At 33.8% G+C, this 27,500-nt stretch overlaps 1 protein-coding gene across 5 annotated transcripts; it reads left to right on the top strand.

Annotated features, from left to right (window-relative positions):
* The first annotated feature begins 337 nt into the window (after positions 1–337).
* On the top strand, positions 338–27,500 carry LOC128994581 (dentin sialophosphoprotein-like). Of its 5 annotated transcripts, none has more exons than XM_054419231.1 (26): positions 338–439; positions 4,809–4,907; positions 5,377–5,535; positions 5,945–6,100; positions 6,741–6,881; positions 7,279–7,434; positions 9,746–9,904; positions 10,299–10,454; positions 11,674–11,826; positions 12,236–12,385; positions 12,872–13,030; positions 13,448–13,603; positions 14,824–14,946; positions 15,353–15,508; positions 15,732–15,872; positions 16,255–16,410; positions 16,814–16,903; positions 17,161–17,316; positions 17,703–17,858; positions 19,330–19,431; positions 20,231–20,332; positions 22,612–22,713; positions 23,139–23,279; positions 23,656–23,799; positions 24,891–25,034; positions 26,132–27,500. In XM_054419231.1, exons 1-26 carry the CDS (start codon positions 382–384, stop codon positions 27,193–27,195), a joined length of 4,479 nt encoding a protein of 1,492 aa, XP_054275206.1. In that variant the 5' UTR covers positions 338–381; the 3' UTR covers positions 27,196–27,500. The 5 variants fall into 5 exon arrangements, with proteins under 5 accessions (XP_054275206.1, XP_054275204.1, XP_054275207.1 ...); XM_054419229.1 differs by having other exon boundaries at positions 19,327–19,431; XM_054419232.1 differs by lacking the exon at positions 16,814–16,903 and having other exon boundaries at positions 19,327–19,431.

Raw genomic sequence — 27,500 nt, 5'->3', positions numbered from 1 at the left:
ACGTAAATTATTCATCAGAACCTCTGTAAATAGTCTATCATGGAGATGATCAAATAGGACACTCGTTATCAAGGTTGACATTTTATCGACGTTGCAATAACATGTGATTAAGAGTCGTGTGAAATCCATCCTACTTGTTACTGAGTGTCTTCTTATCGAGGCTTCGCTGTTCTGTAAACCTCAATAAATATGTTATTGGCCAAAAATATTTTCGCGAATAACGTGAAATAGCGGCAAACTCGCTGAGGTTGTACTTTATTTTAATCACTGTTTACTTAGCTTGTTTTCACCAACTGTCGCACTCGTCAAAGTCAGTGTAGCTGCCACTTTCATAAAGTGTGTGTGTTTTTGTGCGCTAGGAGGTGAACGTATGAACACAAAATGGACAGATCGTCTATGGCTATTCTGATTTTCATCTGGTGCTACTTTCATAATCAAGGTAAATTGTCATACGAAACTCATCAATTTGTTTTTAATATCTCGTGCGCACTGTCGAGAGTTATGATCTATTCATACCTAGTGATTGTGGATTACTTTAGGGATTATTTTGTAATTACACTGTCAAAGGAACAGCTGGTTTTTAGTGCAATTTGATTAACGATTTGTTCGCCCTGTCCTATTCTTTTAGATTGATTCCCACACAAATGTTGCCTATATTGTTTACCCAAATAAAGTACCGAAATTGTTTCCATCTTGTTTTCCAAAATAAACAAACTGCTGTTAGCGACGTATTCAACAAATTATTTTGTTGGCCCCCCATACACGTAACGATCGGCCGGCCGGCCCGGCCTGAACAGTCCACGCCGGCCGGCCGATCGTTACGTGTATGGGGTCGTCGTCCGGCCAACCCCCGCCTTCAAGCCGATCGTTACGTGTATGGGGTCGCCGGCAGGCCACCGGAAGGCCGACAGTACAATAGTAGCATTATTTTTTTATTTACGTTCATTTTTAAGGTCAGGCACGGTCATTGACATAACCTAACTTTATTTTCTGTTCAGTCTTTGTACTAATATGGCTACGTGGACTAATCAGCATGTGCTAGCCTTTATAGAAGAATAAAGAAAACATGAATGTCGGAGGAGGGTCAAAACGAAGGCATACCACAACAGGGACTTTTAAAAGATCCAGCTTATAGCAGGTTAACAAAAACGTTTTTGCCGTACGAAAACTGACTGCACACTTGCCACTAGGCGGAGAAATTTCAGTCCGGCCGGCAGGCGAATCGTTGCGTGTATGGGGACCCTCCTTTCACAGGCCAAACTGTTCAGTTTGGCCTTCCGGCCCTCGCTGGCCGGCCGATCGTTTTACGTGTATGGGGGGCTCGTTCGTGAGATATATAATAGGCTACATGTTTTCGATAATCGGGAAGAATATTGTGTCAAACAATAAAATCCATGCAAGTACAGGGGGAACGTTTGAAGTTTCGTCTACACTAACTACGGAGTATGTTTAATACTGAGAATCTTGCTATCGAGGCTTCGCTGTTCTGCAAACCTGGCTCAATGTTATTGACTAAAAATATAATTTCGCGAATATCACTAAATAGCGGCAGATTCACTGAGGATATACTTTAATCACTGTTTGATTTAATCACTGTTTACTTAGCTGCACTTGTTTTCACCAACTGTCGCACTCGTCAAAGTCAGTGTAGACGCCATTTCATAAAGTGTGTTGTGCGTTAGGAGGTGGACGTATGAACACAAAATGAACAAATCGTATATGGCTATTATTATTCTCATCTGGTGCGTCTTTCATAATCGAGGTATTGTCTTACGAAACTCATCGATTTGTTTTTAAAATCTTGTGCATAATGTTGTGAGTTATGATCTACTCGTTACAAGTGATTAAGGGATTATTATGGAATCACACAGTGAAAACAGCTGGTTTTTAGTGCAATTTCAATTAACTATTTTTTCACCACATTATGATGTTTTTAGCGGTTTTACATACAATTGGTGGCTGAAAGTTACGTTTTGCTGGCCATGACAGCTGTCACCGTTATTTGGGGACCAAGTAACTTAAAACATGAATGCATGTTATGAATGAATGTTGTGCATGAATGCACAATCAGTATCCATAACATTGTAATAGAATTGTTTTACTGTCACCGTTGCCTAGCAACTTTTTATTTTTGCTGATTCCTTAAATTATTTCTTCACATAACCTTAAAGTTGTAGTTGTGTTGACTATCAGTGTGCATTATTATAATGGTAAATAGTGGTAATAGGGTATAGTGTGGTGAAAAATAGCGTTCGTACCACGGACCGAAATGGTTTTGCAGCTCTCGATCGATTTAAGATCTCGACTTCGTCTCGAACTTAAAAACTATCTCGAGCCGGCAAAACCTAATTTTCGGCCCTAGGTACGAAATACTATTTTGCCATGCCCTATTCTTTTAGATGGATTCCCACACAAATGTTGCCTATATTGTTTACCCAAATAAACTAACGAAATTGTTTCCATCTTTTTCCAAAATAAACAAACTGCTTTTAGTCATGTATTCAACAAATTATTTTGAAAATATTAAGGATAATTATACATCTGATGTTATTTAGACAGTGAAATGATACATTTGAGTTAAAATATCTCCATTTTACGTGTTCATTGATCTTAATATCAAAAGAGGTATTAAGAGTATTAAAGTATACAACTTGACACGATAAAAACAGAAATTTATTCGATTAACGATGTTAATATATTTTATTTTCGTAGTCAAATTTAGCAGACGAAGTTTGCCAAGTAAAGATTTACAGCGAATGACTTCAATAATCAAATTATTTAGTCTCTGAGCTAATACCTATATTTTTAATCTATGACAATTTTTTGCTCTAACAAACCTAAAAGAGCCTCACTGTGAGCTAGTATTAGGAATTAAAATTCTCTTAATGTTTTGTCTACTATGATAGAATTTGGGACTCAAATATGCTTTAGTGTACATTGACTCCTACTCTTTTACTTTCTCCCTCTATAGTATTATGGAGAAAGTATTGTTTTGGTCAAACATTAGAGTTTTAATTTTGGGTGGTGTTAGAAGTAGGCCTACTGTGTGTCATCTACATAAGATCACGTGTTGCATTACAATTATGTTAATAATTAGTAACTGAGCTGAGCTATGAGATCGCGCCTCATGCAAACTGTGTAATTGAATCATGCAATAACGGCTGAACACATTTTAGCCAAACTTACCAAGGTTATTGTGCTTGTATTATAAACTAGATGAAACCCGTCAAAATTGAGGGTTACTTTCAAGCATACGCGAACTCATCTAACTGCGTTAAATACAGTCAAATTATACAAATTTTGAGCATTTAGCATTTTTTACTGAGTAATAATTGTAAAACCAATAATGACTATTGCGTTAGTTACAAAATATGGTCGATCATTCAATGAATAAAATATTTCCAATACCTTACATCATCGGAGTTATTATTACTATACTGATTTTGTTTACCTTTAAATAGTATTAAAATCGTATTAGTGGTGTAATGCAGATTAAATCGATGCTTTTATTTGAGGAAAAAAATCTGTTTGTTGAGAAGGCACATTCTTACTTCAAAGGGAGGTACACCCTTAAACTGTGTAAGCTTCGTCAGGTCATCATATGGTAATTCTGTGCCAATGAATAACCCTCTATCATAGTTTAGATAAATTGGTCGTGGTCGTGGTGTTACTGTCAAACTAGAATTCCTTGACATGCGGTGGATGTCAGTTGTTTCAGCCTTATCAATTACATAAAGTTGTCAATATAATCTCTCTTCATAATGTTAGGTGTAGTGGAATATACTTGTAGTAGGCTTTAATTCTTGAACTGTTGGGGCCTCGTTCATATGGTCGTGCGCGGCTTCATTGGCAACAAATAATGCAAATGACAAAGCAAAGCTGCATTTCCAAAAAGAACATACTGTAAATTGTTAAGTAGATAGTGACGTTTAAAGGATGATGAGATGTATTACAAAGGACCATGACCTTTCTGTAATGACAGTATCTGCAATTACTCTTTGTGTGATTTTTTACAGTCTAATTGTAGTGTTATTTAAAAAAATCTTACGAGCAAGTGGGCCACGGTCCGTAATAGGCCACTGCAAATCATCTGTCAACATAGGTACTATTTAAGGCAAAGTTTCTGTGTTTGGATGTTATTAGACACGATAAGAGCACAATGAACTTCTGCATATGAATAATCCGTTGGTTATGAGAAATATAAACCGAATTAAATTTCACAATCCAAGCGCATTAAAATGACTGCGACCTGAACGTGAAGTTTTAGAATTTCTTTATGTAGGAGAAAGTATTGTTTTCGTAAACATTTTCCTGTTTGAGTTTTGTGTGGACGTATCGGTTTTGGGTTCCCTGAACCCAAATTAATATTTTTCGAAGAAATGTCGATGTGTGTATCTGCATGTGTGTCTGGAAGTGTTCAGAGCTACAGACCACACCTATGGTCCGATTTAAATTAAATTTGGGACGTTGGTCTATCACGGTATCTTCAGGTTTCTAAAATTTTTTTATATGTTAGTTTTATGGTGATTTTTCCACAACAACAACGACGAAATACTATAAAACGGCTCGATTGATTTTGATTCAAATTTAGTATGTAACAGCCCTTTTAACTCCAAACAAAATGGTACAACCCAATTGCTGTGAAATTACGGTTCAAAAGTGATTGTAACTTTTGTGATTTTAAATACATCAAAGTTACTCCCACCGCTTGCCCGTGATAAGGATTATTGAAATGGGAGGAGGTATTTGCCAGTTTGCTGATAACGTGTATTGAATGTTATAATTCGAATGCATTTATGTTTTTGCAGGCTTACTTAATTCTTTGTGGGAAAGACTCTACGAGCTCGCTACCGCAGACGAACCTCCCACCGAAAGTGAAATAGCCAGTCTTCTTTCGGACACGAAAGGTAAGTACGTATATTCTACGCTATTTTACTGGTATATTTATGGGTGTTGTTGCCAGTGAGCAATTTCAAACACGCACTATATATGCCTGTTTCAGTATAAATTTATATTGTGCAAAAATGAAATCAGCTGATTTACACAGCAAACCTAACTAATTCCTGTTTATGTATACATTTAGATTGTGCAAAAATGAAAGCAGCTGATTTAATGATTAAAATAAACCGTAACCCGTAACAAAGCTCTTGCGCGTGTAGTGAATAAATGGAGAACGAATCGAGAGCGAGGGAAAGTAAATTTAGAACGAGGGAAAATCAGCTGATCGTTTTTCCCTCGATCTAAATTTGGGAAACAACAACTTTCTTTGATTCAGCTGTTATCGAAAATAGTTACTTTCAGTATGGAGTGATGAAAAGGGGGAATTGTCTTTTGTTTTGGCCGTATCCATTAAGATGTTGATTTGTTTATTCACAGACAAAAATCCCGAACTAATGTCTGATATGCAAAAACTTTTGGAAAGACTTGGCCATGGACCCAATGGAAATGGAGAAGACCAAAGTATTACAAATGGTCTAACCGATCAGCTTAGTGCTAGCACTGGGGATGATGAACATACAGACGCCCAAATAGCAGGTACGTTGCCTTAAGAAAATGGATTCTTTGACGAAAGAGGATGTGACTTCGTGCGGATAATTTAGCCTCCAGAAACTTCGGTTGAACCATCAAAGTAATCTGATATTAATTAATCTTTTACTCTAAACTCAGCAAAACTTTTGATGTTTCTATACGATTGATGTTTCTTTGTTTTCAAATTATAAAAATTTCTTTTTGCTTATTTCCAAAAAAGATTCTGAATGAGGAAATGTTACTTTTGTGAAGTATATACAACAATCATCATCATTATGTTCCCTAGAAAAGAATACTGAAGAGAAACTGATTGCAAGACTCAACCGCAATTATTAAATTATGTTAGTTTGAAATTATTTTATTTTAGTTACTTGCTAATTATTGAACATCTAAAAGACTCTCTGTTTATTCGCAGCCCTTCATGGTGTACTAAATGAATTGAAGAAAAGAAAGGAAAAGGCAGAAAACTCTCTTAGTGAAGGAGAAAATCAAGGATCTAATGGAAATAAAGAAAATAGTGAAATTTCACATAATACCGGAACCGGAGGGATTGGGAAACCGGTACTTCCAGGTACAGTAGTGTAAAAACAGGTACACGAGCCTTAGGAATAGACAATGTATTCTTAGACACAGAGAATTGTTAACATGCAGATTTTTTGAACCACAAAAAGTTAGACGATTTTCAATTTTTGTTCTAAACTAATATCAGTTTATTTTAATTCTATGTATTCCATTATAATTTGGTTTACTTTTTTTAATAGCAACCCAGCTGACGCACAGGCAGCACTTTCCAATATCTGTGGATTTTCTTTAAATAATTCAAATAGGGTAATACAGAAAATATTCTTATTTTTTAATTTAATTTTATATTTTATAATTTTCGTGTCAGTGTGTATTTTGTTCATTTTGTACATTATGTGGAAAATAAACATATTATTTCATTCATTTTATTCATGCATATCCCTTCGAGAAGATAATAAATATAAACTCTCCTTGGAAATCATTAAAAACTTGCCTGTAAACAATGTATTAGTACTACTCCCCTTACTATCATCAAGACGAACATTCATAGATAATTTGGTAAAGTTTCCACAGCTAGTTACACAACTGAGTTTTCTATTTTTGTTGGCATTGTTCCATTGTGATGTTGTTTTGTTTAATCATAGACAAATATCCCAAACTAATTTCTAAAATTCAAAGGTGTTTTTTAGGATTTGGAGAAAGCCCTTCAGAAAATGAGGGAAGCCAAGGACCCAGTGGGAAAGGAGAAGACAAAAGTATTACAAATAGTCGAACAGATCAGCCTAGTGCTAGAACTGGGGATTTTAAACCTAAAGAAACCAAAACATCAGGTACGTTCGCCTAGTAAAAAACGGATTCCTTAACAAAACGAGGTGTGACGTCATTTTAGCCTCCAGAAACTTCAGTTGAACTGTCAAAGGGATCAGCAACTCATTTTTTACTGTAATCTCAGCAATACTTTTGACTTTTCAATATCGATTGCTATTTATTTATTAACAAATTTTAAATTTCACTTTTTTAAAACATACAAAAAAAGATAATGAATGAAAAAAAAATTTGTCTTAAAATATGTTATACAACAATCATTATCTTCCTATTTTCTAGATAAGAATACTTATAGTAAAAATTACTTGCTCAATATAATAATAAAAAGTCTCAATCTCAACTTTAAGTTATGTTGGTTTGAAATTATTTTGTGTACGATAAACGATTCACTGTTTATTTCAGCCCTTAATGGTGTACCCCATGAACCGGATGATCAAAATAAAAAGGTGGAAAAGTCTCTTAGCGAAGGAGAAAATCAAGGACCTAATAGAAATAAAGAAAATAGTGACATTTCACAGAATACCGGAACCGGAGGAATTGGGAAACCGGTACTTCCAGGTACAGTAGTGTAAAAACAGGTACACGAGCCTTAGGAATAGACAATAGATTTTTAGACACAGAGAATTAATTGTTGACATCCAGATTTTTTTTAACCGCAAAGAGGTAAATGATTTTTACGTTTTATTCTTAACTCTAAAAATGTTTGGATAGCGATTTTTAAAACTGTTTCCACACCTCTTACCATTTTAATTCAGTTACTCATTAGTTTTTAGATGTACTTGTCTCTATGTTGGATTACAAATCCGGCAATCTTCTACGAAAGTGATTGTGTAATAACCAGGTCGGTTAAAATACAGTGCGCTAAAAGTAATAAGTGGTATGCATGATACTTTTTAGTAAATTAATGTACTCTAGCAGTAACAAGTAAAAAATAAGTTGAATCCCAATGTCAGTTATCATAGCTAGTCTCAGTTTTAAGTGAGTAGTATCCAACATTCACGGATCCCGCAGGTAAGTAATTGAAAAAAGTTTTCATTGATTAAATAAATCAGTTACAACAAGTAGGGTTACATATATCATAAAGCTATGAAAACATACTCCCTTGATAGATTTCTCAGCTGGATCCCTAGGATCTTGTTCTTTTATAGTTATTCAATACCTCAAAAAAAAAAAAAAAACTATTTAAACAATAACTCATCCAACCACAGTAAAAATGGCTCCAAAGAACAGACCATAAAACCTTTTTTTAAACATAAAATATCGGGAGCGTTTCATTAACTCCAAATCTCACAAACTCCAACGCTTAAAATATTAAATGAACAGCGCGTAAGCTCCAAAACTATAATATTCAAATAATCACTGTTTCACAATGTCCAAGTTTCACAAACTCCAAAGTTTAAATATTAAATAAACAGAGCAGTTCATAACCTCCAAATTTCATAAGCTCCAAATCTATAACATTCAGATAATCACTGTTTCACTATGTACAAGTTTCACAAACTCCAACGTTTGGATACCAAATAAACAGAGCGGTTCATAATGTCCAAATTTCATAACCTCCAACGGTACAGTCTGGGCCAGAAGTATCTCTAGTGGTTGCCACAGTCAGATAGCAGGCACAACAATAGTCTATCTGCAGCGACTTCTGGCAGAGACTGTACCGTTGGAGTTTATGAAACTTGGAGGTTATGAACCGCTCTGTTTATTAAATAATTAAACGTTGGAGTTTGTGAAATTTGGACATTGTGAATCTGTGATTATTTAAAAGTTATAATTTTGGAGTTTATGAAATTTGGAGGTTATGAAACGCACTGTTTATTTAATATATTAACGTTGGAGTTTGTGAAATTTGGACATTGTAAAACTGTGCTTATTTGAAAGTTATGAAGTTTGGACATTATGAAACGCACTGTTTATTTAATATTTTAGACGTTGGAGTTTGTGAAATTTGGACATTATGAACCTCACCCAAAATATCTACACTAGCGTCCAGCGTCACAAATATGACCTACATGAAAAACAAAATTCAGACTTTCCAATATGTCTAGACTTGTTTAGGTATATGGCACTACAGTCCCTACAAAAAGTGAGGTTATGTTTGATACATTTGGTTTTAGACTACATACATTAAGTCATATTACAATACAGTGAGGTCAATACGTATGCATTTCGATCTTGGCGGAAAGTTGAGGTTATGTCACCACTATCCTGACCTTGTACACTACTAACAGCTGATTTTGGCGGGAACGCGCTCTAATTAGCACAGCCATTAGCCACAAGAAGTATTACTCTTTTGAAACAATCGGTTACTAGGATTCGAACCCATGACCTAGGCTTCAAAGGCTTGCGCTTTACCACTGGACCAGTTAACTCCCAATATTACTCCATAATAAATCCCGAAATATTACGATAACCGGATGTTCAACCACCGGTCACTGGTGGGATTTGAGCCCGGAACCTCAGGTTCCAAAGCCTTACGCTTTACCACTAAATCTGTTAACTCCCGGTAATATACCATACTAAAAATCAAAATATTACCCTGACCAGATGTATAACCACACGGTTACACTTGGTTCAGGCCAAGATCACGCCAACTGTTACAAATAGCTAATAAACTCACAATTTTAAGAGCATTGATTATAGCAAGTTTTGAATACAGGACACAGGTTTATTTATTTATGACCTAATTTTCACCGTACTTTCATGGATATTTTCTTACTTCCATTAAATCCACGGCGGGAAGTTGAGGTTACCAATACGAACATTTAGGCCTATAGATATTTTGGCAAAATTCTACATCTATTTACACAAAGGAATTTCCTGTTTTTGTTGCCCGTATCCATTGTTTTGTTGATTTGTTTATTTGCAGGCAAAGATCCCGAATTAATGCCTGGAATCCAAAAACTTTTGGAAAGACTTGGCCACGGACCCAATGGGAATGGAGAAGGCCAAAGTATTACAAATGGTCCAACCGATCAGCTTGGTGCTAGCACTGGGGATGCTAAATATACAGACGCCCAAAAAGCAGGTACGTTTGCCTTAGGAAAATGGATTCTTTGACGAAACAAGATGTGGTGGCGTGCAGATATTTTAGCCTCCAGAAACTTCGGTTGAACCATCAAAGTACTCTGATATTCAAATTTTACTCTAAACTCAGCAAAACTTTTGATATTTCTATAGCGATTGCTGTTTTTATACTTTTTGCCAATAAAAAGAAATATACTGAATAAGAAAATGTTACTTTTGTCTTAAAATTAAGTTTTTACAACAATCATTATCATTCTGTTTCCTAGACAAGAATACTGAACAGAAACTGATTGCAGGACTCAATCTCAATTATTAAATTATGTTATTTGGAAATTGTTTTATTTTAGTCATTTGCTAATTATTGAAAAACTAAAAGATTCACTGTTTATTCGCAGCCTTTCATGACGTACTCAGTGCATTTGGAAAAGAAAAGAAAAAGGGAGAAAACTCACTTAGCAAAGGAGAAAATCAAGGACCTAATGGAAATAAAGAACATGGTGAAATTTCACACAATACCGCAACCGGAGGGATTGGGCAACCGGTAGATCCAGGTACAGTAGTGTAAAAACATTTAAACGAGCCTTAGGAATAGACAATGGATTCTTATTTCTTAGATACAAAGAATTGTTGACATGCAAATTTTTTGAACCTCGAAAGTTATATGATTTTCACTTTTTATTCTAAACTATAAAAAATGCTTGGATGGAATTTTTTATGACTGTTTCCACACCAATTTTTAAACGTTAAATGCAAACAAGCAACTAAATAATAAAAATTTGTATTAGTTTTTAATAAGATACTATTTTCTAAAACAATAAGTGTTTATTTTTTCCGGACAATATTTTTGCACTGTGATAACTGCTCACAATTTTCAATATCATTTTCATTCGCGGCATTACATTGGACACTAATGTCAAGGAGATTAGTGAAAAAGGTATGGTGAGAAGAGAATGGATTGTTAGATATTAATTGTGTTGGAAGCTGACATAGTGAGCCTGACTGTAACCATCCAACAGGCCTATTTAACTGTATCTTAAGATTCCAATTCATCCTGTTCATATGTTGGACAGCAGTTGTTTGTGCAGTGATATTGAGCCCCGCACTGAGGCACCCGAAATGGGCTTGGCAATCCTTTGGTGATTTTGAGCATCAAGGCTTGCAGATAGGAAAGAACAACACAACACACAACTAAAGTACTTGATATTGAACGTAAAATAAATCTTTACCTAGTTTTAGAACTCAGTGAAGCGTACTATATAAATGCATTTCGCTGCTTTCTCCGTAAAGACAACAACAGTAATATGAGAAAATTGAAGTTGACCAACATTTGGCTCGGAATTACCACATTTAGAAATAGTTTGTTTAAACTGTATGGGAGGTCAGTCTAAAATGACATGCCATTTTTATTTTTAAACATAAATAATTTTTTTGCATGTCCCTGAAGTACCATTGTTAATGCAAACAATGGTATAGAATTAATTAGAAGATAAAAACTGTATTGTTTTACGTCATTTTAATAACTAGAGGTAGTTCAACAAAAAATATGGTTGGTGGTCGTAGCTTTAAGAAATATCAGACGCAATAAATTCTAAAGACATCCAATAACAAGCAAGTCGAAAATTTGAATTGAGTCCAAAATATACAAAACATGTCTCCTATCATCTTCGATCCAAAAAGTCGGTATTTTTTATTTTTTTACAAAAAGGAATTTTCTGTTTTTATTGGCCGTATCTATTGTAATGTTGATTTGTTGTTGTTTGTTTTTCACAGACGAAAATCCCGAACAAATGTCTGAAATCCTGAGAATATTGGAAGGATTTCACAGCGAACCCAAAGGGAATGGAAAAGACAAAAGTATTACAGATGGGCAAACAGATAGTGCTAACACTGGGGATAATAAATATACAGAAGCCCAAATAGCAGGTACGTTTACCTCATTAAGAAATGGATTCTTTGACGAAACAAGATGTGACGTTGTGCAAATCTTTTAACTCCCAGAAACTTCGGTTGAACCATCAAAGTAATCCACTATTCAATTTTTACTCTAAACTCAACAAAACTTTTGATATTTTTATAGCGATTGCTGTTCTTTGATTCCAAATATTAAATTTTACTTCTTGCTAATTAAAAAAGATACTGAATGATATAATTCTACTTTTGACTTTAAAATAGGTTTATACAACAATAACTATCATTCTCTTTCCTAGACAAGAATACTACTAAAGAGAAACTGCTTGCAAGTCCCCAAGTGTCAATCTCAGTTTTGAAGTTATGTTAGTTTGAAATCATTTTCCCTACTATTGAAAAACTAAGATTCACTGTTTATGCACAGCCCTTCATGGTCTAGTCAATGCATTTGAGAACCAAAAGGAAAAGGCAGAAAACCTTCATGGCAAAGGAGAACATCAAGGACCTAATGGAAATAAAGAAGATAGTGATATTTCACAGAATACCGGAACCGGAGGGAATCCGGTACTTCCAGGTACAGTAGTTTAAAACAGGTACACGAGCCTTAGGAATATACAATAGATCCTTAGACACATAGTGAATTAGATTGGCAAACCAGTACTTACAGGTACGGTAGTGTAAAAATATATCAACCAGCTTTGGGAATAGCCATTAGATTCTATAGACATCAGTCAAAAAGCAAGTTAAAAATTTGGACTAGGTCTTAAAATCCCAAACTTACCTCATATCATCTTCGCTCTTATAAGTTGGTAATTTTTATTTATGCTGTAGGTTTTTCCATAGACTAAGCAATAGGGTATGTTTTATCTATAATTTTTCACAATATCAAATTCTTTGATCCACTTCCCTTCGAGATTAAATAAATATAAACACTCCATGGAAATCAGTAAAAAGTTGCCATTAAAAATTTACTATTACTACTACTTCCGATCATTTATAAAAAGGAATTTTCTGTTTTTGTTGCCCGTATCCATTGTTTTGTTGATCTGTTTATTCGCAGACAAAACTCCCGAACTAAAGCCTGGAATCCAAAGAGTTTTGGAAAGACTTGGCCACGGACCCAATGGGAATGGAGAAGGCCGAAGTATTACAAATGGTCCAACCGATCAGCCCGGTGCTAGCACTGGGGATGCTAAATATACAGACGCCCAAAAAGCAGGTACGTTTGCCTTATTAGAAAATATATTCTTTGACAAAACAAAATAAGACATCATGCAGATATTTCAGCCTCCAGTAACTTAAGTCCATCAGAGTAATCTTATATTCAATTTACTCTTAACACTTTTGATAATTCTATAGCGATTGTTGTTTCTTTGTTTTCAAATTTTAAATATTAATTTTTGCCAATTTTCAAAACGAAGATAGCCTACTGAATCAGAAATGTTTACCTTTGTCTCAAAAATAAGTTTATACAACAATCAATTGTATTCCCTTTTTTCTAGACAAGAATACTACTAAAGAGAGAATTGCTTGCAAGAGCCAATCTCAATTTTGAGGTTGTGTTAGTTTGTAATTTATGTTATTTTAATTACTTGTCAATTATGTAAAATCTAAAAGATTCACTGTTTTTACACAGCCTTTCATGATGTACTCAGTGCATTTGGAAAAGATAAGAAAAAAGGAGAAAACTCTCTTAGCAAAGGAGAAAATGAAGGACATAATGGGAATAAAGAAAATGGTGAAATTTCACAGAATACCGGACCGGGGGGGATTGGGAAACTGGTAGATCCAGGTACAGTAGTGTAAAAACAGGTACACGAGCATTAGGAATAGACAATGGATTCTTGACGCATAGAGAATTGTTGACATGCAGATTTTTTGAACCAAAACATGTTATATGATTTTTCGCTTTTTATTCCAAACTAAAAAGAAATGCATGGATAGTGATTTTTAAGACTATTTTACACCCTTTACCAATTTATATACGTTAAATTTACACAAACAACTAAATGATAAAACTTGTATTATGTTTTTAAAACTAAAAGATATTATTTTCTACAACAATAATTAATTTTTTTCTGGATGATATTTTGGGATGTGATAACCGATTGCAATTATCAATCTCACATAGGGAGGTTATGTTAATTTTGTACACAATTCCCAAATACATGTCAAAGAGTTCACTCTTCATTTCATTCGCAGCAATCGGTAGGGCACCAATTTAAGAAGCAGGAACTTCTTCAACACATACTTTTGCCTTTTCTTTTTATTTTTGTTCTTTTCACACCCTGGGGATTATTAATTTTTTTACTCTGTAATGAACCGAGTTAACCATTAAACATCAAGTCACACAATTCTTCACCAGAACTGAAATAGTAAGTCACATCTTCTCAAGCAACATCCCTGTGTACTCGAAAGAATTGTTAGTGTATGTTCACAGATACATTGTAGTTCCACGTATCCAGCGTACTCGCCATCTCGCGAAGGTAAAATTTGGTACTGCTGAGTGTCAAACACTGATCTTGAGTAAGATTCATCACCCATGATAAAATTTTTGCATGTTTCATTACCAATTTCTATTTGTATCTTTTCTAGATTGTCTTACAACATTTGACAACTCAGAACCAGGGTAAAATTACACACCATGTAATTTTAAAACAAAAGCTTAGCATTTAATTTGATCCTGAAACACGCAATCATAAAAGTGAAGGCTTATTTTAATTATTGTTTCACTCGCTCTATTTCACATGAACTTATTCTTTAGAATACAAAGAATCCGAATACAACTATTGTTATACAATTTATTCATATCCATTCGAAATAAAATAAATAAAAACCTTCCTTGGAAATCAGTGAAAACTTGCCTATAAACAATTTACTATTACTACTACCCGTGCTATCATCAATACGAACATTCATTGATATTTTAGTAATGTTTCCACAGCTATTTAGACAAAGGAATTTTCTGTTTTTGATAGACGTATCCATTGTGACGTTGATTTGTTTTCACAGACGAAAATCCCGATCTAATGTCTGACATCCAAAAGATTTTAGAAGAATTTGACCACAAAACCAATGGGAATGGAGAAGACAAAAGCACTGAGGATAGTAAATATACAGAAGACCAAATAGCAGGTACGTTTACCTCATCAGAAAATGGATTCTTTGACGAAACAAGATGTGACGACGTGCAGATATTTTAGCCTCCAGAAACTTAGGTTGAACAATCAACCTAATCTGATATTCAACTTCAAAATCTTAACCCAACAAAACTTGTAAAATTTCTATAGCGATAGCTGTGTAATTTTTTTCTTTTTGCCAATTTCCAAAAAAATATACTGTATGAGATAATAATACTAATGACTTAAAAATATGTTTATCCAACATTCATTATCATTCTCTTTCCTAGACAAGAATACTACTCAAGATAATCTGCTTGCAAGTGACACTCCAAATTTTGAAGTAATGTTTGTTTGAACTTATTTTATTTTAGTTGCTTGCTAATTATTTAAAAACTAAAATATTCACTGTTTATTCACAGCCCTTCATGGTCTAGTCAGTGCATTTGAGAACCAAAAGAAAGAGGCAGAAAACCTTCATGGCAAAGGAGAAAATCAAGGACCTAATGTAAATAAAGAAAATAGTGATGTATCACAGAGTACCGATGCCAGAGAGAATGGGAAACCGGTACTTCCAGGTACGGTGGTGTAAAAAACAGGCACATGAGCCTTAGGAACAAACCAATGGATTCAGACATTTAGAGAATTGTTGACATTCATAGATATTTTGGTAAAGTTTCCACAGCTAGTTACACAACTGAATTTTCTATTCTTGTTGGCATTGTTCCATTTTGATGTTGATTTGTTAAATCATAGACAAACATCCCAAACTAATGTCTAAAATCCAAAAACATTTTGTAGGATTTGGAGGAAGTCCTTCAGGAAAGGAGGGAAGCCAGGGACCCATTGGGAATGGAGAGGACAAAAGTATTACAAATAGTCAAACAGATCAGCCTAGTTCTATAACTGGGGATTTTGAACACAAAGAAGCCAAAACATCAGGTACGTTCGCCTTGTATACAATTCCTGAACAAAACGAGATGTGATGGCATTTTAGCCTCCAGAAACTTCAGTTGAACTGTCGAAGAGATTAGCAACTCAATTTTTACTGTAGTATCAGCAATACTTTTGTCTTTCCGATGGCGATTGCTATTTCTTTTTCAAATTTTAGATTGTACTTTTAGATACTGAATGACAAAACTGTACTTTTGTCTTCAAAGATGTTATACAACAATCATTGTTATTCTGGTTCCTAGACAAGAATACTTATAATAAAAATTACTTGCATTTGTCAATCTCAATTTTAAAGCTATGTTAGTTTAAAATTATTTTATTTAAGTAAATTGCCAATTTAAAATCTTTAATATTTAATGTTTATTCGCAGCCCTTCATGGTGTACCCCATGAACCGGATAGTCAAAATAAAAAGGTAGGAAACTCTCTTAGCAAAGGAGAAGATCAAGGACCTAATGGAAATAAAGAAAATGGTAAAATTTCACAGAATACCGGAACCGGAGGGATTGGGAAACCGGTAGATCCAGGTACAGTAGTGTAAAAACATGTAAACGACCCTTAGGAATAGACAATGGATTATTAAACACATAGTGAATTGTTGACAGGCAGATTTTTTAACCACAAAAAGTACTTTTATTCTAAGCTCAAAAAATGCTTGGATAGCGATTTTTAAGACTGTTTCCACACTTTTTACTAATTTCTATTTATTAAATTTAAACAAGTAGCTGGATGAAAAAAATTTCAATTCTGTTTTAAAAAGACTTTCTATTTTATACAACAATTATTATTATTTTTCTTCCCAGATATTTTTCGTCTGTAATATTCGATAACAAATTTCAATCTCACATAGGATGATCATGTTCATTTGAAATAATTTTACTGTAAACACTTCCCAAATACAAGATTAAAACGTTTGTTTTTCATTCTCAGCAATTGGTGGGACACCAATTCAAGGAACACGAACTAGTGGAGTTCAACCAATTGACGGAAATACAAAAACATCTCAGATTAGTGATACTGGTAAGGTGAAAAGAGAATGAATTGTTAGACATAAATTCTATTGGAAGGTGACATAGCAAGCCTAATGACTGCATCCATGCAACAGTATACAGATCTTTCGATTCCAATTTACTATTTTAATTGACTATTACTACTGCCCTTACTATCATCATCACGAACATTTATAGATATTTTGGTAAAGTTTTCACAGCTTTTTTGTCTCTGGATATTTTTGTCTTTGGCCGTATCCATTATGATGTTGATTTGTTTATTCACAGACGAAAATCCCGAACTTATGTCTGATATCCTAAGACTATTGGGAGAATTTGACCACGATCCCAAAGGGAATGGAGACAAAAGGATTGCAAATGGACAAACAGATCACCTCGGTGCTAGCACTCCGGATGTTGAAAATATAGAAGCCAAAATAGCAGGTATGTTTGCCTTATTAGAAAAGGATTCTTTGGCAAAACAAGATGTGACGTCATGCAGATATTTTAGCCTCCAGAAACTTGGGTTGAACAATCAACCTAATCTGATATTCAATGTTTACTCTAAACTAAACTAAAACTTTTGATATTGCTATAGCAATTTGCTGTTTATTTGTTTTTAAACTTTAAATGTTACCTTCTGCCGATTTCCAAAAAATTATACTGAATAAGAAAGTTCTAATTTTGTCTTTAAAAGATGTTATAACACAATCTTTACCACTCTGTTCCCTAGGCAAAAATACTAAAGAGAAACTAAGATTGAATTATTTTGAACTTAGATTAGATTTAAATTATATTGAAAATCTATAAGATTCATTGTTTATTCACAGCAATTCAAAATGTAATTAATGCATTGGAGGACCATAAGAAAAACGGAGGGAACTTTTTTAACAATGGAAAACATCAAGGACGTAATGGAAATAAAGAAAACGGTGAAATTTCACATAATACCAGAACCAGGGGCGTTGGGAAACCGTTACCTAGAGGTACACTAGTGTAAAATACAGGTACACTAGCCTTAGGAATAGAAAATGGATTCTTAGACACAAAGAGAGTTGTTGACATGCAAATTTGTTTTAACAACACAAATTTATATGATTTTCACTCTTAATCTTGACTCAAAAATGCTTGGATAGCGATTTTTAAGACTGTTTCCACACCTTTTGCCAATTTTTATACGCTAAATTCAAACAAGCAACTAAACTAGAAAACTACTATTTTGTTTTAAAAATATACTATTTTCTACAACAATAATATCTTTATATTTTCTGGATTTTTTTTATTTTTTTGCCTGTGATAACTGCTTGCAAATCTCAATCCCTCACATTATGAAGTGTTTAATTAATTTTAAATAATTCTACTGTATACATTTCCCAAATACAAGCCTTAGGGGTTCCCTTTTCGTTCGAAGCAATTTGTGGGACACCAATTCAAGGAGCACGAACTAGTTGAATTCCACCAAAAGACCGAAATACACAAACGTCTCAGATTAGTTATACATGTAAGGTGAGAAGATAATGGACTATTAGACATTAATTCTGTTGGAATCTGACATAGCAATCCTAATGACTGTATTCATCCAACAGGCTAATTTAACTTTACACAGATTAATTTGATTACAATTCACCCTGTTCATATGTCGGATAGCAGTTGTCTGTGCAGTGATTTTGAGCCCCACACTGAAGCGCACGAAATGGGCTTGCTGATATTTTTTAACGGGTATCTTCATTATTTTAAAATATTATTGGGGTCCTTCATTTGCCAATTCTTTCATTAGTATTGATGAAGCACCCTCTCGTCTCCCTAACCACTCCCGAACCCACCGTCGTTTCTTCTTGTTCTTGTTTTTTGCACAGATCACTTACGCAAATCCGCAGCATACGTCTTAAAATTTAATCCCAAACATGACATTTTCCTCAGCACAGTAATTTATTCTACACAACCATCAAACTGAAGTAGCCGCCCCAACTCGCCATATGTGTGACTGAAAGTGTTTTTCAGCCTGCGAGTACAAGTGGTGACTAAGTAGCGGCACAGAAAACATACTACTATAACCCAGAATGCCAACCGCATGGTAAAAACCATTAAGTGTTTTGAGAGAGCTTTGCCTATCAATCGTAGGCAGCGCCACCAGCGTTGCTATGCTGAGTGCATGGCAACGCTGGTGGCGCTGCCTACGGATTGACAGGCAAAACTCTCTCAAAACGCCTAATGGTTTTTACCATGCGGTTGGCATTCTGGGTTATAGTAGTATGTTTTCTGTAGTAGCGGCGAGTAAACTCGCCATGTGTGACAGGGTCTTAAGGTTCTATTCTAGTTTCCAACATGAATGGAATGTCATAACATCCATCCTAACAGCCGTATGGCAACAAAGGGCTTTTAACAACTAATGGGAGGAAATATTTGCCAGTTTATTTAGAAAGTTATAATTGTAAGAATGCATTTATCTTTTAGCAGGCTCCTTTAATTTGTGGATGAGCAAATTTCAAGAGTTCCAGATGGCAGACGGACATCCCACTAAGAGTAAACTATCCGGTTTCTTTGCAAAGAAGAAGAAAGGTAAGGATGTATATTCCACGCCATTCTACTGCATGATGCCAAAGAAGGTTACAAGTGTTAATTAATGCACCAGACTTTTCAAACACGCTACATATAGTTACATATCAATTCTTATTAATGAACTATATATTGAAATAATGGACAGAAAAAATAGTTCTTTATCATATTTGTACATCAGCTAATTTGGGTGTCGTTATATTTCTTAGAATATTTTATTCGTTTTTATGAAGAAGTATTTACTATATTAGTTTACCGATAGTTATAGTGTATCATTTATTGCTTGAAGATGAAGTACGAAGATTAACTATGGAAAATGTGAAAGTATAGTGTTGTGAAGTGAAAATTTCACTTAATGTGTGTGAAGTGTTCATAAGTCATAAATATTATTATTTGAATCGTTCAAGTGTTAAAACCAATATTTTAATTAGAGGTTATAGTGTATGTTTACATAAACAAATCATTATATTTTTTTACTAGCTGGCCTGACAGACGCCGTCTTGTCCTAATGTGGTTTTATGTCAAATGCTAGTTTATTTTCAAGATGAGCTCGTTCGCATCGCTCAATTTTTGAATTTTCTTTCTTTCAATTTTTGAATTTTAATTATGATTTTTCCTATAACCCCCATAAAACTACGTAAAATGATAAAAACTTCTTGGACGATTTTGATTGCCGGTTTGCTAATAGAATTTATTTGGAAAGTTATAATGTACAATGTATAATGCATTGATAATGCATTGATGTATAATGTGTGTATAGTGTGTATGTAGTTATAAAGTGAATGCATTTATGTGTTCGCAGGCTTCCTTTTGAGATTCTTGGAGAAACTCATCGAGATCGTGAAGGCAAGCAATCTTCTTCCTGCGAGTGAAAAACCCAGTCATATTTCGCAGATGAATAAAGGTAAGTCTGTATATTCTACACTATTATACTCGATGTTGCCAAAGAAGTCTCTTTTAATTAATTCACCAGACTTTTCGAACACGCTACAAACTTGAAAGTCTACAGTTATAATAAATACATATGTATAAAAATCCCCTTGGGTCTTTATTCGATTATGATCAATGTGAACAACATGGCAAACCAACTAAATATAAAAAAAATAGTTTCAACTTTTTGGCTTATGAAATATGGTTTTGTTATCAATGCATAGCGATTAATAGACAGTTTGAATGAAGGGTTAATGTGCTTCATAATTTTCCCCATTCCTATGTCTTTGATTTCTTTACTTACTTACTCAAGTCACATTGTAAGTAATCAAGAATTTATTTGAAATGGTTTTGCAAATCAAATTACTTTATACCAGCATTTTGATGTTCCACGATTTTGCTCTGTATGGTAGTACCCTATACGTTTGTAGCGTATTTTGAAGGTCCAGTATATTAATAAAAAATAGCAATCTCTTCGAGGGAGTCCGTACATGAAAGTCCAAAACCGCGTTCACAACATAGATTACAACACTGTTTTAACAAAGGTTTAATAATAGGAAAACCCGCAAGTTCGAAAATGTTGACATCAGTTGACAGTTTTTTGCTACAAAAGCTTTGTTTTTCACAAGAATTTGTAAACATCTGTTTGCAGTATTGGGTTTGAGTCGCGTTTGTGCCGTGGTTTGCTACAAAATGTTTAAAACATTTGTCTACAACACCGATTGGCAACATGTGCCATCAACATTTTGTTGCAAGCTCTGTGGAAAATTAGGAGGTGTGTGTGTTACAACCTTATTCCCGCTAAAATATCGTCCTCGGGCTCTGCCCAGAAGGCATTAAAAGGGTCGATGTGAAGATTGAAAATTAAATTTTGAAAATTAAATCTCCATGTCAATAATGAGGAAATACACGATGTTTATATTTTGACATTTCAATTACAAATCTGTGTATACGCTTTACTTTCAATACATACAGCTTATTAAAAGCTAAATACAATAATGTGTACAACTATGTGGTTGGTTAATGTATTTTAAGATTGTGGTAATTGACGATTAAATAGTTTCATAAAATTCCTGTAACAACCTACATCCTTATATCGAATATTTTTAACTTATTGTCTTATTTGTATTTACATTGTACTTATTTAGTGCATTGTACTTATATTGTCTTTTTTAGTATTTAAAATTATTTTCACTTGTGTAAAGGGTTGTTTCATCCCTTATTTTTATTATATTAATAAAAATTAAAAATTATAAAAATGATTCTGAAACTTAAAAAATAATGCGCAATAAGGATTAAAATCAATGTTTTTACAACAAGTTTTCGATTTAGAGTGAACTACCCTTGAATTTCAAACTGTAATAATTAAAGTAATTTTTTAAGATATTTTTATGATATTTGGTATACGAGGTATGAGGTAAGTACAATTTAGTTATACTATTATATTTAATACATTAACTTCCTGTGACCTTGAAAAGCAGACTTTTTTATTTATTAATATTTTATAATGCAACAAATTTTTAGTTAGGCCTTTGTATAATTGGTTGTATGAAAATTAAATATGTAAATATTTCAGAATGTATTTCAAAAGTAGAAGTAAAATGTAATATATATATATATATATATATATATATATATATATATATTTTCATTTTCTAAAATAACATTATAATATCTTCTCAGACACAACTAAAAGATAACAATGTGTTTAACTAGCAGCAGTTATATCTCAATCAAAATAAACATTAATAATTTTATCGTTTTTTGATGCAGAAATATTAACAGGATCGTTTGTGATGTTGATGTGTGTGTAAGGGTGTGTACTGGTCTACATACCACAACCGTGGTCCGATTTTTATTACATCTGGGACGTGGGCCCATCCGTGGTCTCTCCAGGTTTCTTTGAATTTTTAAAAAAATTCAATTTTAATTATGATTTTCCTATAAAAACCCATAAAACAACGTAAACTACGATAACAAATTGCTTGAAAATATTTGATTAATATTTAGTAGGCTATGTTATAGTTATTTTTACTCCAAACACATTGGTACATCTCTATTGATGTAAAATTACGGTTCAGAAGTGATTGTTACTTTTTTGATTATCCCCATTAATATATCAAAGTTAATCCCACTAATCCCCGTGATTATGGGGTTATTGCCAAGGTCAAGCTAATGGGTGGAAGTATTTGCCAGTTTGCTGATTCTCTTTATCTGTAAGTCATTGAAAGAATGCATTTTATGTTTTCGCAGGCTCCTCAAAGATTTTCTTGAACAAGCACTCCCAGTTACCCATGACAGACAAACAAATTACTACGAGAAAATTACCCAGTCACAATTCGGTGGTGAATAAAGGTAAGGCTATTATAATGTACACGCTATTATAATGTACGTTGACAAAAAGGTGACTTTTTTAATTAATTCAACAGACTTATCGTACGAGCTTTTTTATTTAAGATTTAGCTTTTTTATTTTAATTTTATATATTCTATTATAATTTGGTTTACATTTTTTTTTACCTAGCAGACGCATAGGCAGCACCGGCCAATGTCTGTTGATTTTCTTAAAATAAATCAAACTACTGTACCTGTTGCTCGAAATCGAGCAATTTTCAAGTACTGGTATTGACGAACATTCATAGATATTTTGGTAAAGTTTTCACAGCTAGTTACACAAATAAATGTTTTATTGTTGTTGGCATTGTTCCATTGTGATGTTGATTTGTTTAATCGTAGACAAATATCCCAAAATATTGTCTAAAATCCAAAGACATTTTGTAGGATTTGGAAGAATCCCTTCAGAAAATGAGGGAAGCCAAGGACCCAGTGGGAATGGAGAAGGCAAAAGTATTACAAATAGTCGAACAGATCAGCCTAGTGCTAGAACTGGGGATTTTAAACATGAAGAAGCCAAAATACCAGGTACGTTCGCCTTGTAAAAATGGACTCCTTAACAAAACGAGATGTTACGGCATTAAAAGCCTCCAGATACTTCAGTTGAACTGTCGAAGGGAACAGAAATAAAATGTTTACTGTAATCTCAGCAATACTTTAGACTTTTCAGTGGCTATTGCTATTTCATTGTTTTCAAATTTTAATTTTACTTTTTTTCAACTTACAAAAAAAGATACTGAATGAGAAAATGTTACTTTTGTCTTGAAAAATGTTTATACAAGAATATTTATAAGAAAAATTACTTGCAAGTCTTAATTGCTATTTTAAAGTTATGTTAGTTTGAAACAATTTTATTTTAGTTACTTTCCAATTTAAAATCTAAAAATTCGCTGTTTGTTCGCAGCCTTCCATGAACCGGATGATCAAAATAAAATTGTAGAAAACTCTCTTAGCAAAGGAGAAAATCAAGGACCTAATGGAAATAAAGAAACTAGTGAAATTTCACAGAATACCGGAACCGGATGGATTGAGAAACCGGTACTTCCAGGTAAAGTATTGTAAAAACATGTACACGAGCCTTAGAAATAGACAATGTATTCTTAGACACATAGTGAATTCTTGACAGGCAGATTGTTTGAACCACAAAAAGTTATATGATTTTTCACTTGTTATCCTAAACTCGTAAAATGCTTCGATAGCGAATCCTAAGACAGTTTATCAAACCTACATTTTACCAATTTGAAAACAAAAAATATTTTTGGGGTTTTACATACGTTAAATTAAAACAAGGGACTAAAAATTAGAAAATGTTTATTTTGTTTGAAAAAGATACTTTTTTTCTAAAATTATCTTTCTTTTTCATAGACAATATTTTTGGCCTGTGAAAACTGCTTGCAAAATTCAATCTCTCATGGGAAGGTTATGTTAATTTCAAATAACTCTACTGGTAACACTCCCCAAATGCAGTCTAAGAGGTTCACTTTTTGTTCGCGGCAATTGGTGGTACATTTGCTTTGAAATTTCAATGTAAACAAGAAGAACTGCCAAATTGCATATTTCACAATTTAAGACAGCTAATCCAATGAAATACATATGAATATAATTTATTATTATTATCATTATTATTATTATTATATTATATATATGATATATTATATATATTATTATTATGTATATATATTTGATATATATATTTTATATATATATATATATAATAGATAGGATGTTGGTTTGTTTATATGTTTGTTTATTTGGCTGTTATAATCCTAGACACCACTGGACCGATGGCTTCAAAACTTGGTACATACGTGTAGAATTTCATGGAATAAGTTTACACGTTTTTCGCACCATCAATTTCGTGATCAATCCAAATGGCTCCGCCCCAGTGGCTCTGAAGTGAATCTTAACAGCTATTTCAACTAAACAATTTGATTCTGTGATGTTCAATAGCATTAAAAAGTTAACAGGTTTACCAACAAGGTGCAGCACTATTAATTGTTAAATTTTTTTACAACGGCTGATTTGTACCAAGCAGAAACCTGCAACTCAATCTCAACAATAAAGTTATGTTAGTTTAAAATAATTTTATTTTAGTTACTTTCCGATTTAAAATCTAAGAGATTCACTGTTTATTCGTAGCCCTCCATGAACCGGATGATCAAAATAAAATGGTAGACAACTCTCTTAGCAATGGAGAAAGTCAAGGATCTAATGGGAATAAAGGAAATAGTGAAATTTCACAGAATACCGGAACCGGATGGATTGAGAAACCGGTACTTCCAGGTACAGTATTGTAAAAACATGTACACGCGCCTTAGAAATAGACGATATATTCTTGATGTTTATACAACTATCATTATCATTAAAGTGTATTATTTTTTCACTGTCGCTCATATACTGTCTTAACAATGTCATTGGCCTTGGTTCTTGGCTATGGTGTATCAAAAACGAGTTTGCTAACCGGAATTTACTTGGATTAGCTCTCTAAACTCACGCCACTTATCAAATAATACTCTATTCGATACTGAGTAAACTCATTTTTTAGACTTCTACCAAAACGTTCACAGTGTAGTGCTTAGTGGCAACGTAGACATACGAAAAAACGGGACCCGTTTTCAAAACTGTCGTTTAACCACCCGAAATGGATGTGTATGTAACATTGTCGTTTAGAAAAGAGCGTAGGAAGTAATTCACTATTCTAATAAAGGGATATCTATATCCAATAACCAGAACTGCACAGTAACCCTAAGTTTGAACTGTAAATATTAGACTTAGTTTTAAAATTGTTCCACAGTGAAACTTAATATTCCAATGATTTTTTATTCAGTAGTGTGGTGAAAAACATAGTTCAAACCTCAAGCAAAAGTGTTTTGCACGGTCTCGACCAATGGAGTGCTTGCACTTCAAACATAATAGTAAACATAACATGGTCTCGAAAGTGCAAAATCGTACTCTCCATTCTTGTTATAAAATTTACTACAGCTGATGTCCTCAACTCCAGGTGATTCTTTTTTGCATTAATAAAAAAAAAGTTATTGCTGCAACATTGTATTGAAAACAACATTTTCGTTGCTGTATGATATTTATTTGTGCACATCATAAAATACAGTTATTTGTACAGCTAGTGAGCATAGTGGTATTTTTTTAACGAGAGGCGCACAAGGTTGCCGGTCGTTTAGATTGTATCGGGATAAAAAAATTCAGTTATGTATAACATTTAAAATGTGATTATCGATTTATTCTACGCATGGGCATTCACCTGTTGATTGTGAATAAACTAATTCTAATGACCGAAATGCATCTGTGTAGGAAAACTGTAGGAAAATTATGTTTTGTCCATCACCATTCATTTCCTCTAATGACCGATTGTGATGTTGCAGCGACTGTTTATGGAGACGACAAATGCGAGATTTGTCCATGGACTAGGTGCACACCCGGGGGGACGAGCCATTGGACAACCGTTAACATGGAGGACGACATAAGGACAATTATGTCTGACGACTTGGACAAGATGAAGCTTATCCCCATACTCGCTTTCCGCACGGAGAACGAAAGAAAAACACTCGCTGAGAAATACAGAGTAATCGAGAAGGTCAAACTGAGAAAGACAGTGCACGATAGAATCACGATAGGGAATAGGTTCCAGAAAACCATGGAGGACCTGGCAACACCCTTGGACGAGTTTTACGCCGATCAGTTGAACTATATACTGTTTACATTTCTCGAACCCAGGTTGACAAATCATCCTAGTTTCAGCATTGGAAAAACTTTCCCACAAAAGGTGGCAGCGCGGAAAATTTTGATACAGATAATCGTAACTCTTACACCTTGTCTTATGCAAAAAGTCAGAGAGTTTTATAAGGTACAGTATGGAGATTCACTAGAAAACGATATAAATGCAATTTTGTCAACGCATCAGACCCCTGAAAAAAATGGAATGGATGAAAAGTACATCAAATTCATCACGGACCTTATCAAACGTGAGTCATATATCGTGCGGGAGAACACACTGGATTCCGAACCAAACCAAGATGATCAACACCTTCTGTCAAACGCGCAATTCCTTCAACTTTCTCTTCCCGAAATGAAGAAATTTGTCGAAGAAAAGGGAGTTGATACCATAAAGGCACACCTCAAAGAAAGCGATATGTTTGACGAAGAATTGCATACAACCATACTGGACATAGCGTTGAATCAACAGAAGTTTTTTGCTGATGAACTACGTAAAATGTTTTTAGAAAAACCATTTGACGACGTAAAATTTATAAATTTTATGAGAGGCCACTTTGGAACTGACCTAGGAGATATCCAAAAGGAATACAACGAAGAGAGTGAAAGAAAAAGAGAGGAGAAATTGTTTGAAGCGTTTGAACATACGGATACGACTAAAAAGCATTACTACAATGCTATTTACGCTCTTCTCACCGGCAAACTTTTAATGTAAAACACACCATTATAACCATTATTATAGTAATATCGTGTTTCTTACCGTTATTTAAGTCTTCAAAATGGATCAAACAATATAAAGTTCTGCAGTGCAAATAACAATTTTAAAGAAACTCCTGCGTCATTCTATACTAAAGAGGATGTTACCAAATCATTTTATTTCTTCAATAGTGTGTGTGAAATTTCGGATATTTCCATCAACTTTTAAAAATCAGAATGGTTTTCTTTCGATGAATTTAAGTAACTTCTCGTATTTGCTATATTGATCATTATTTGTGTTTGTAACTAATCATAAAAACATAA

Source organism: Macrosteles quadrilineatus, unplaced genomic scaffold (genome assembly GCF_028750875.1).
Source record: "Macrosteles quadrilineatus isolate MER2022 unplaced genomic scaffold, UCM_ALF_1.0 Scaffold_5__1_contigs__length_97177068, whole genome shotgun sequence".
Classification (NCBI taxonomy): domain Eukaryota; kingdom Metazoa; phylum Arthropoda; class Insecta; order Hemiptera; family Cicadellidae; genus Macrosteles; species Macrosteles quadrilineatus.
Note: the sequence above shows the minus strand (reverse complement) of the source record. Positions and strands in the feature narration are given on the sequence as shown.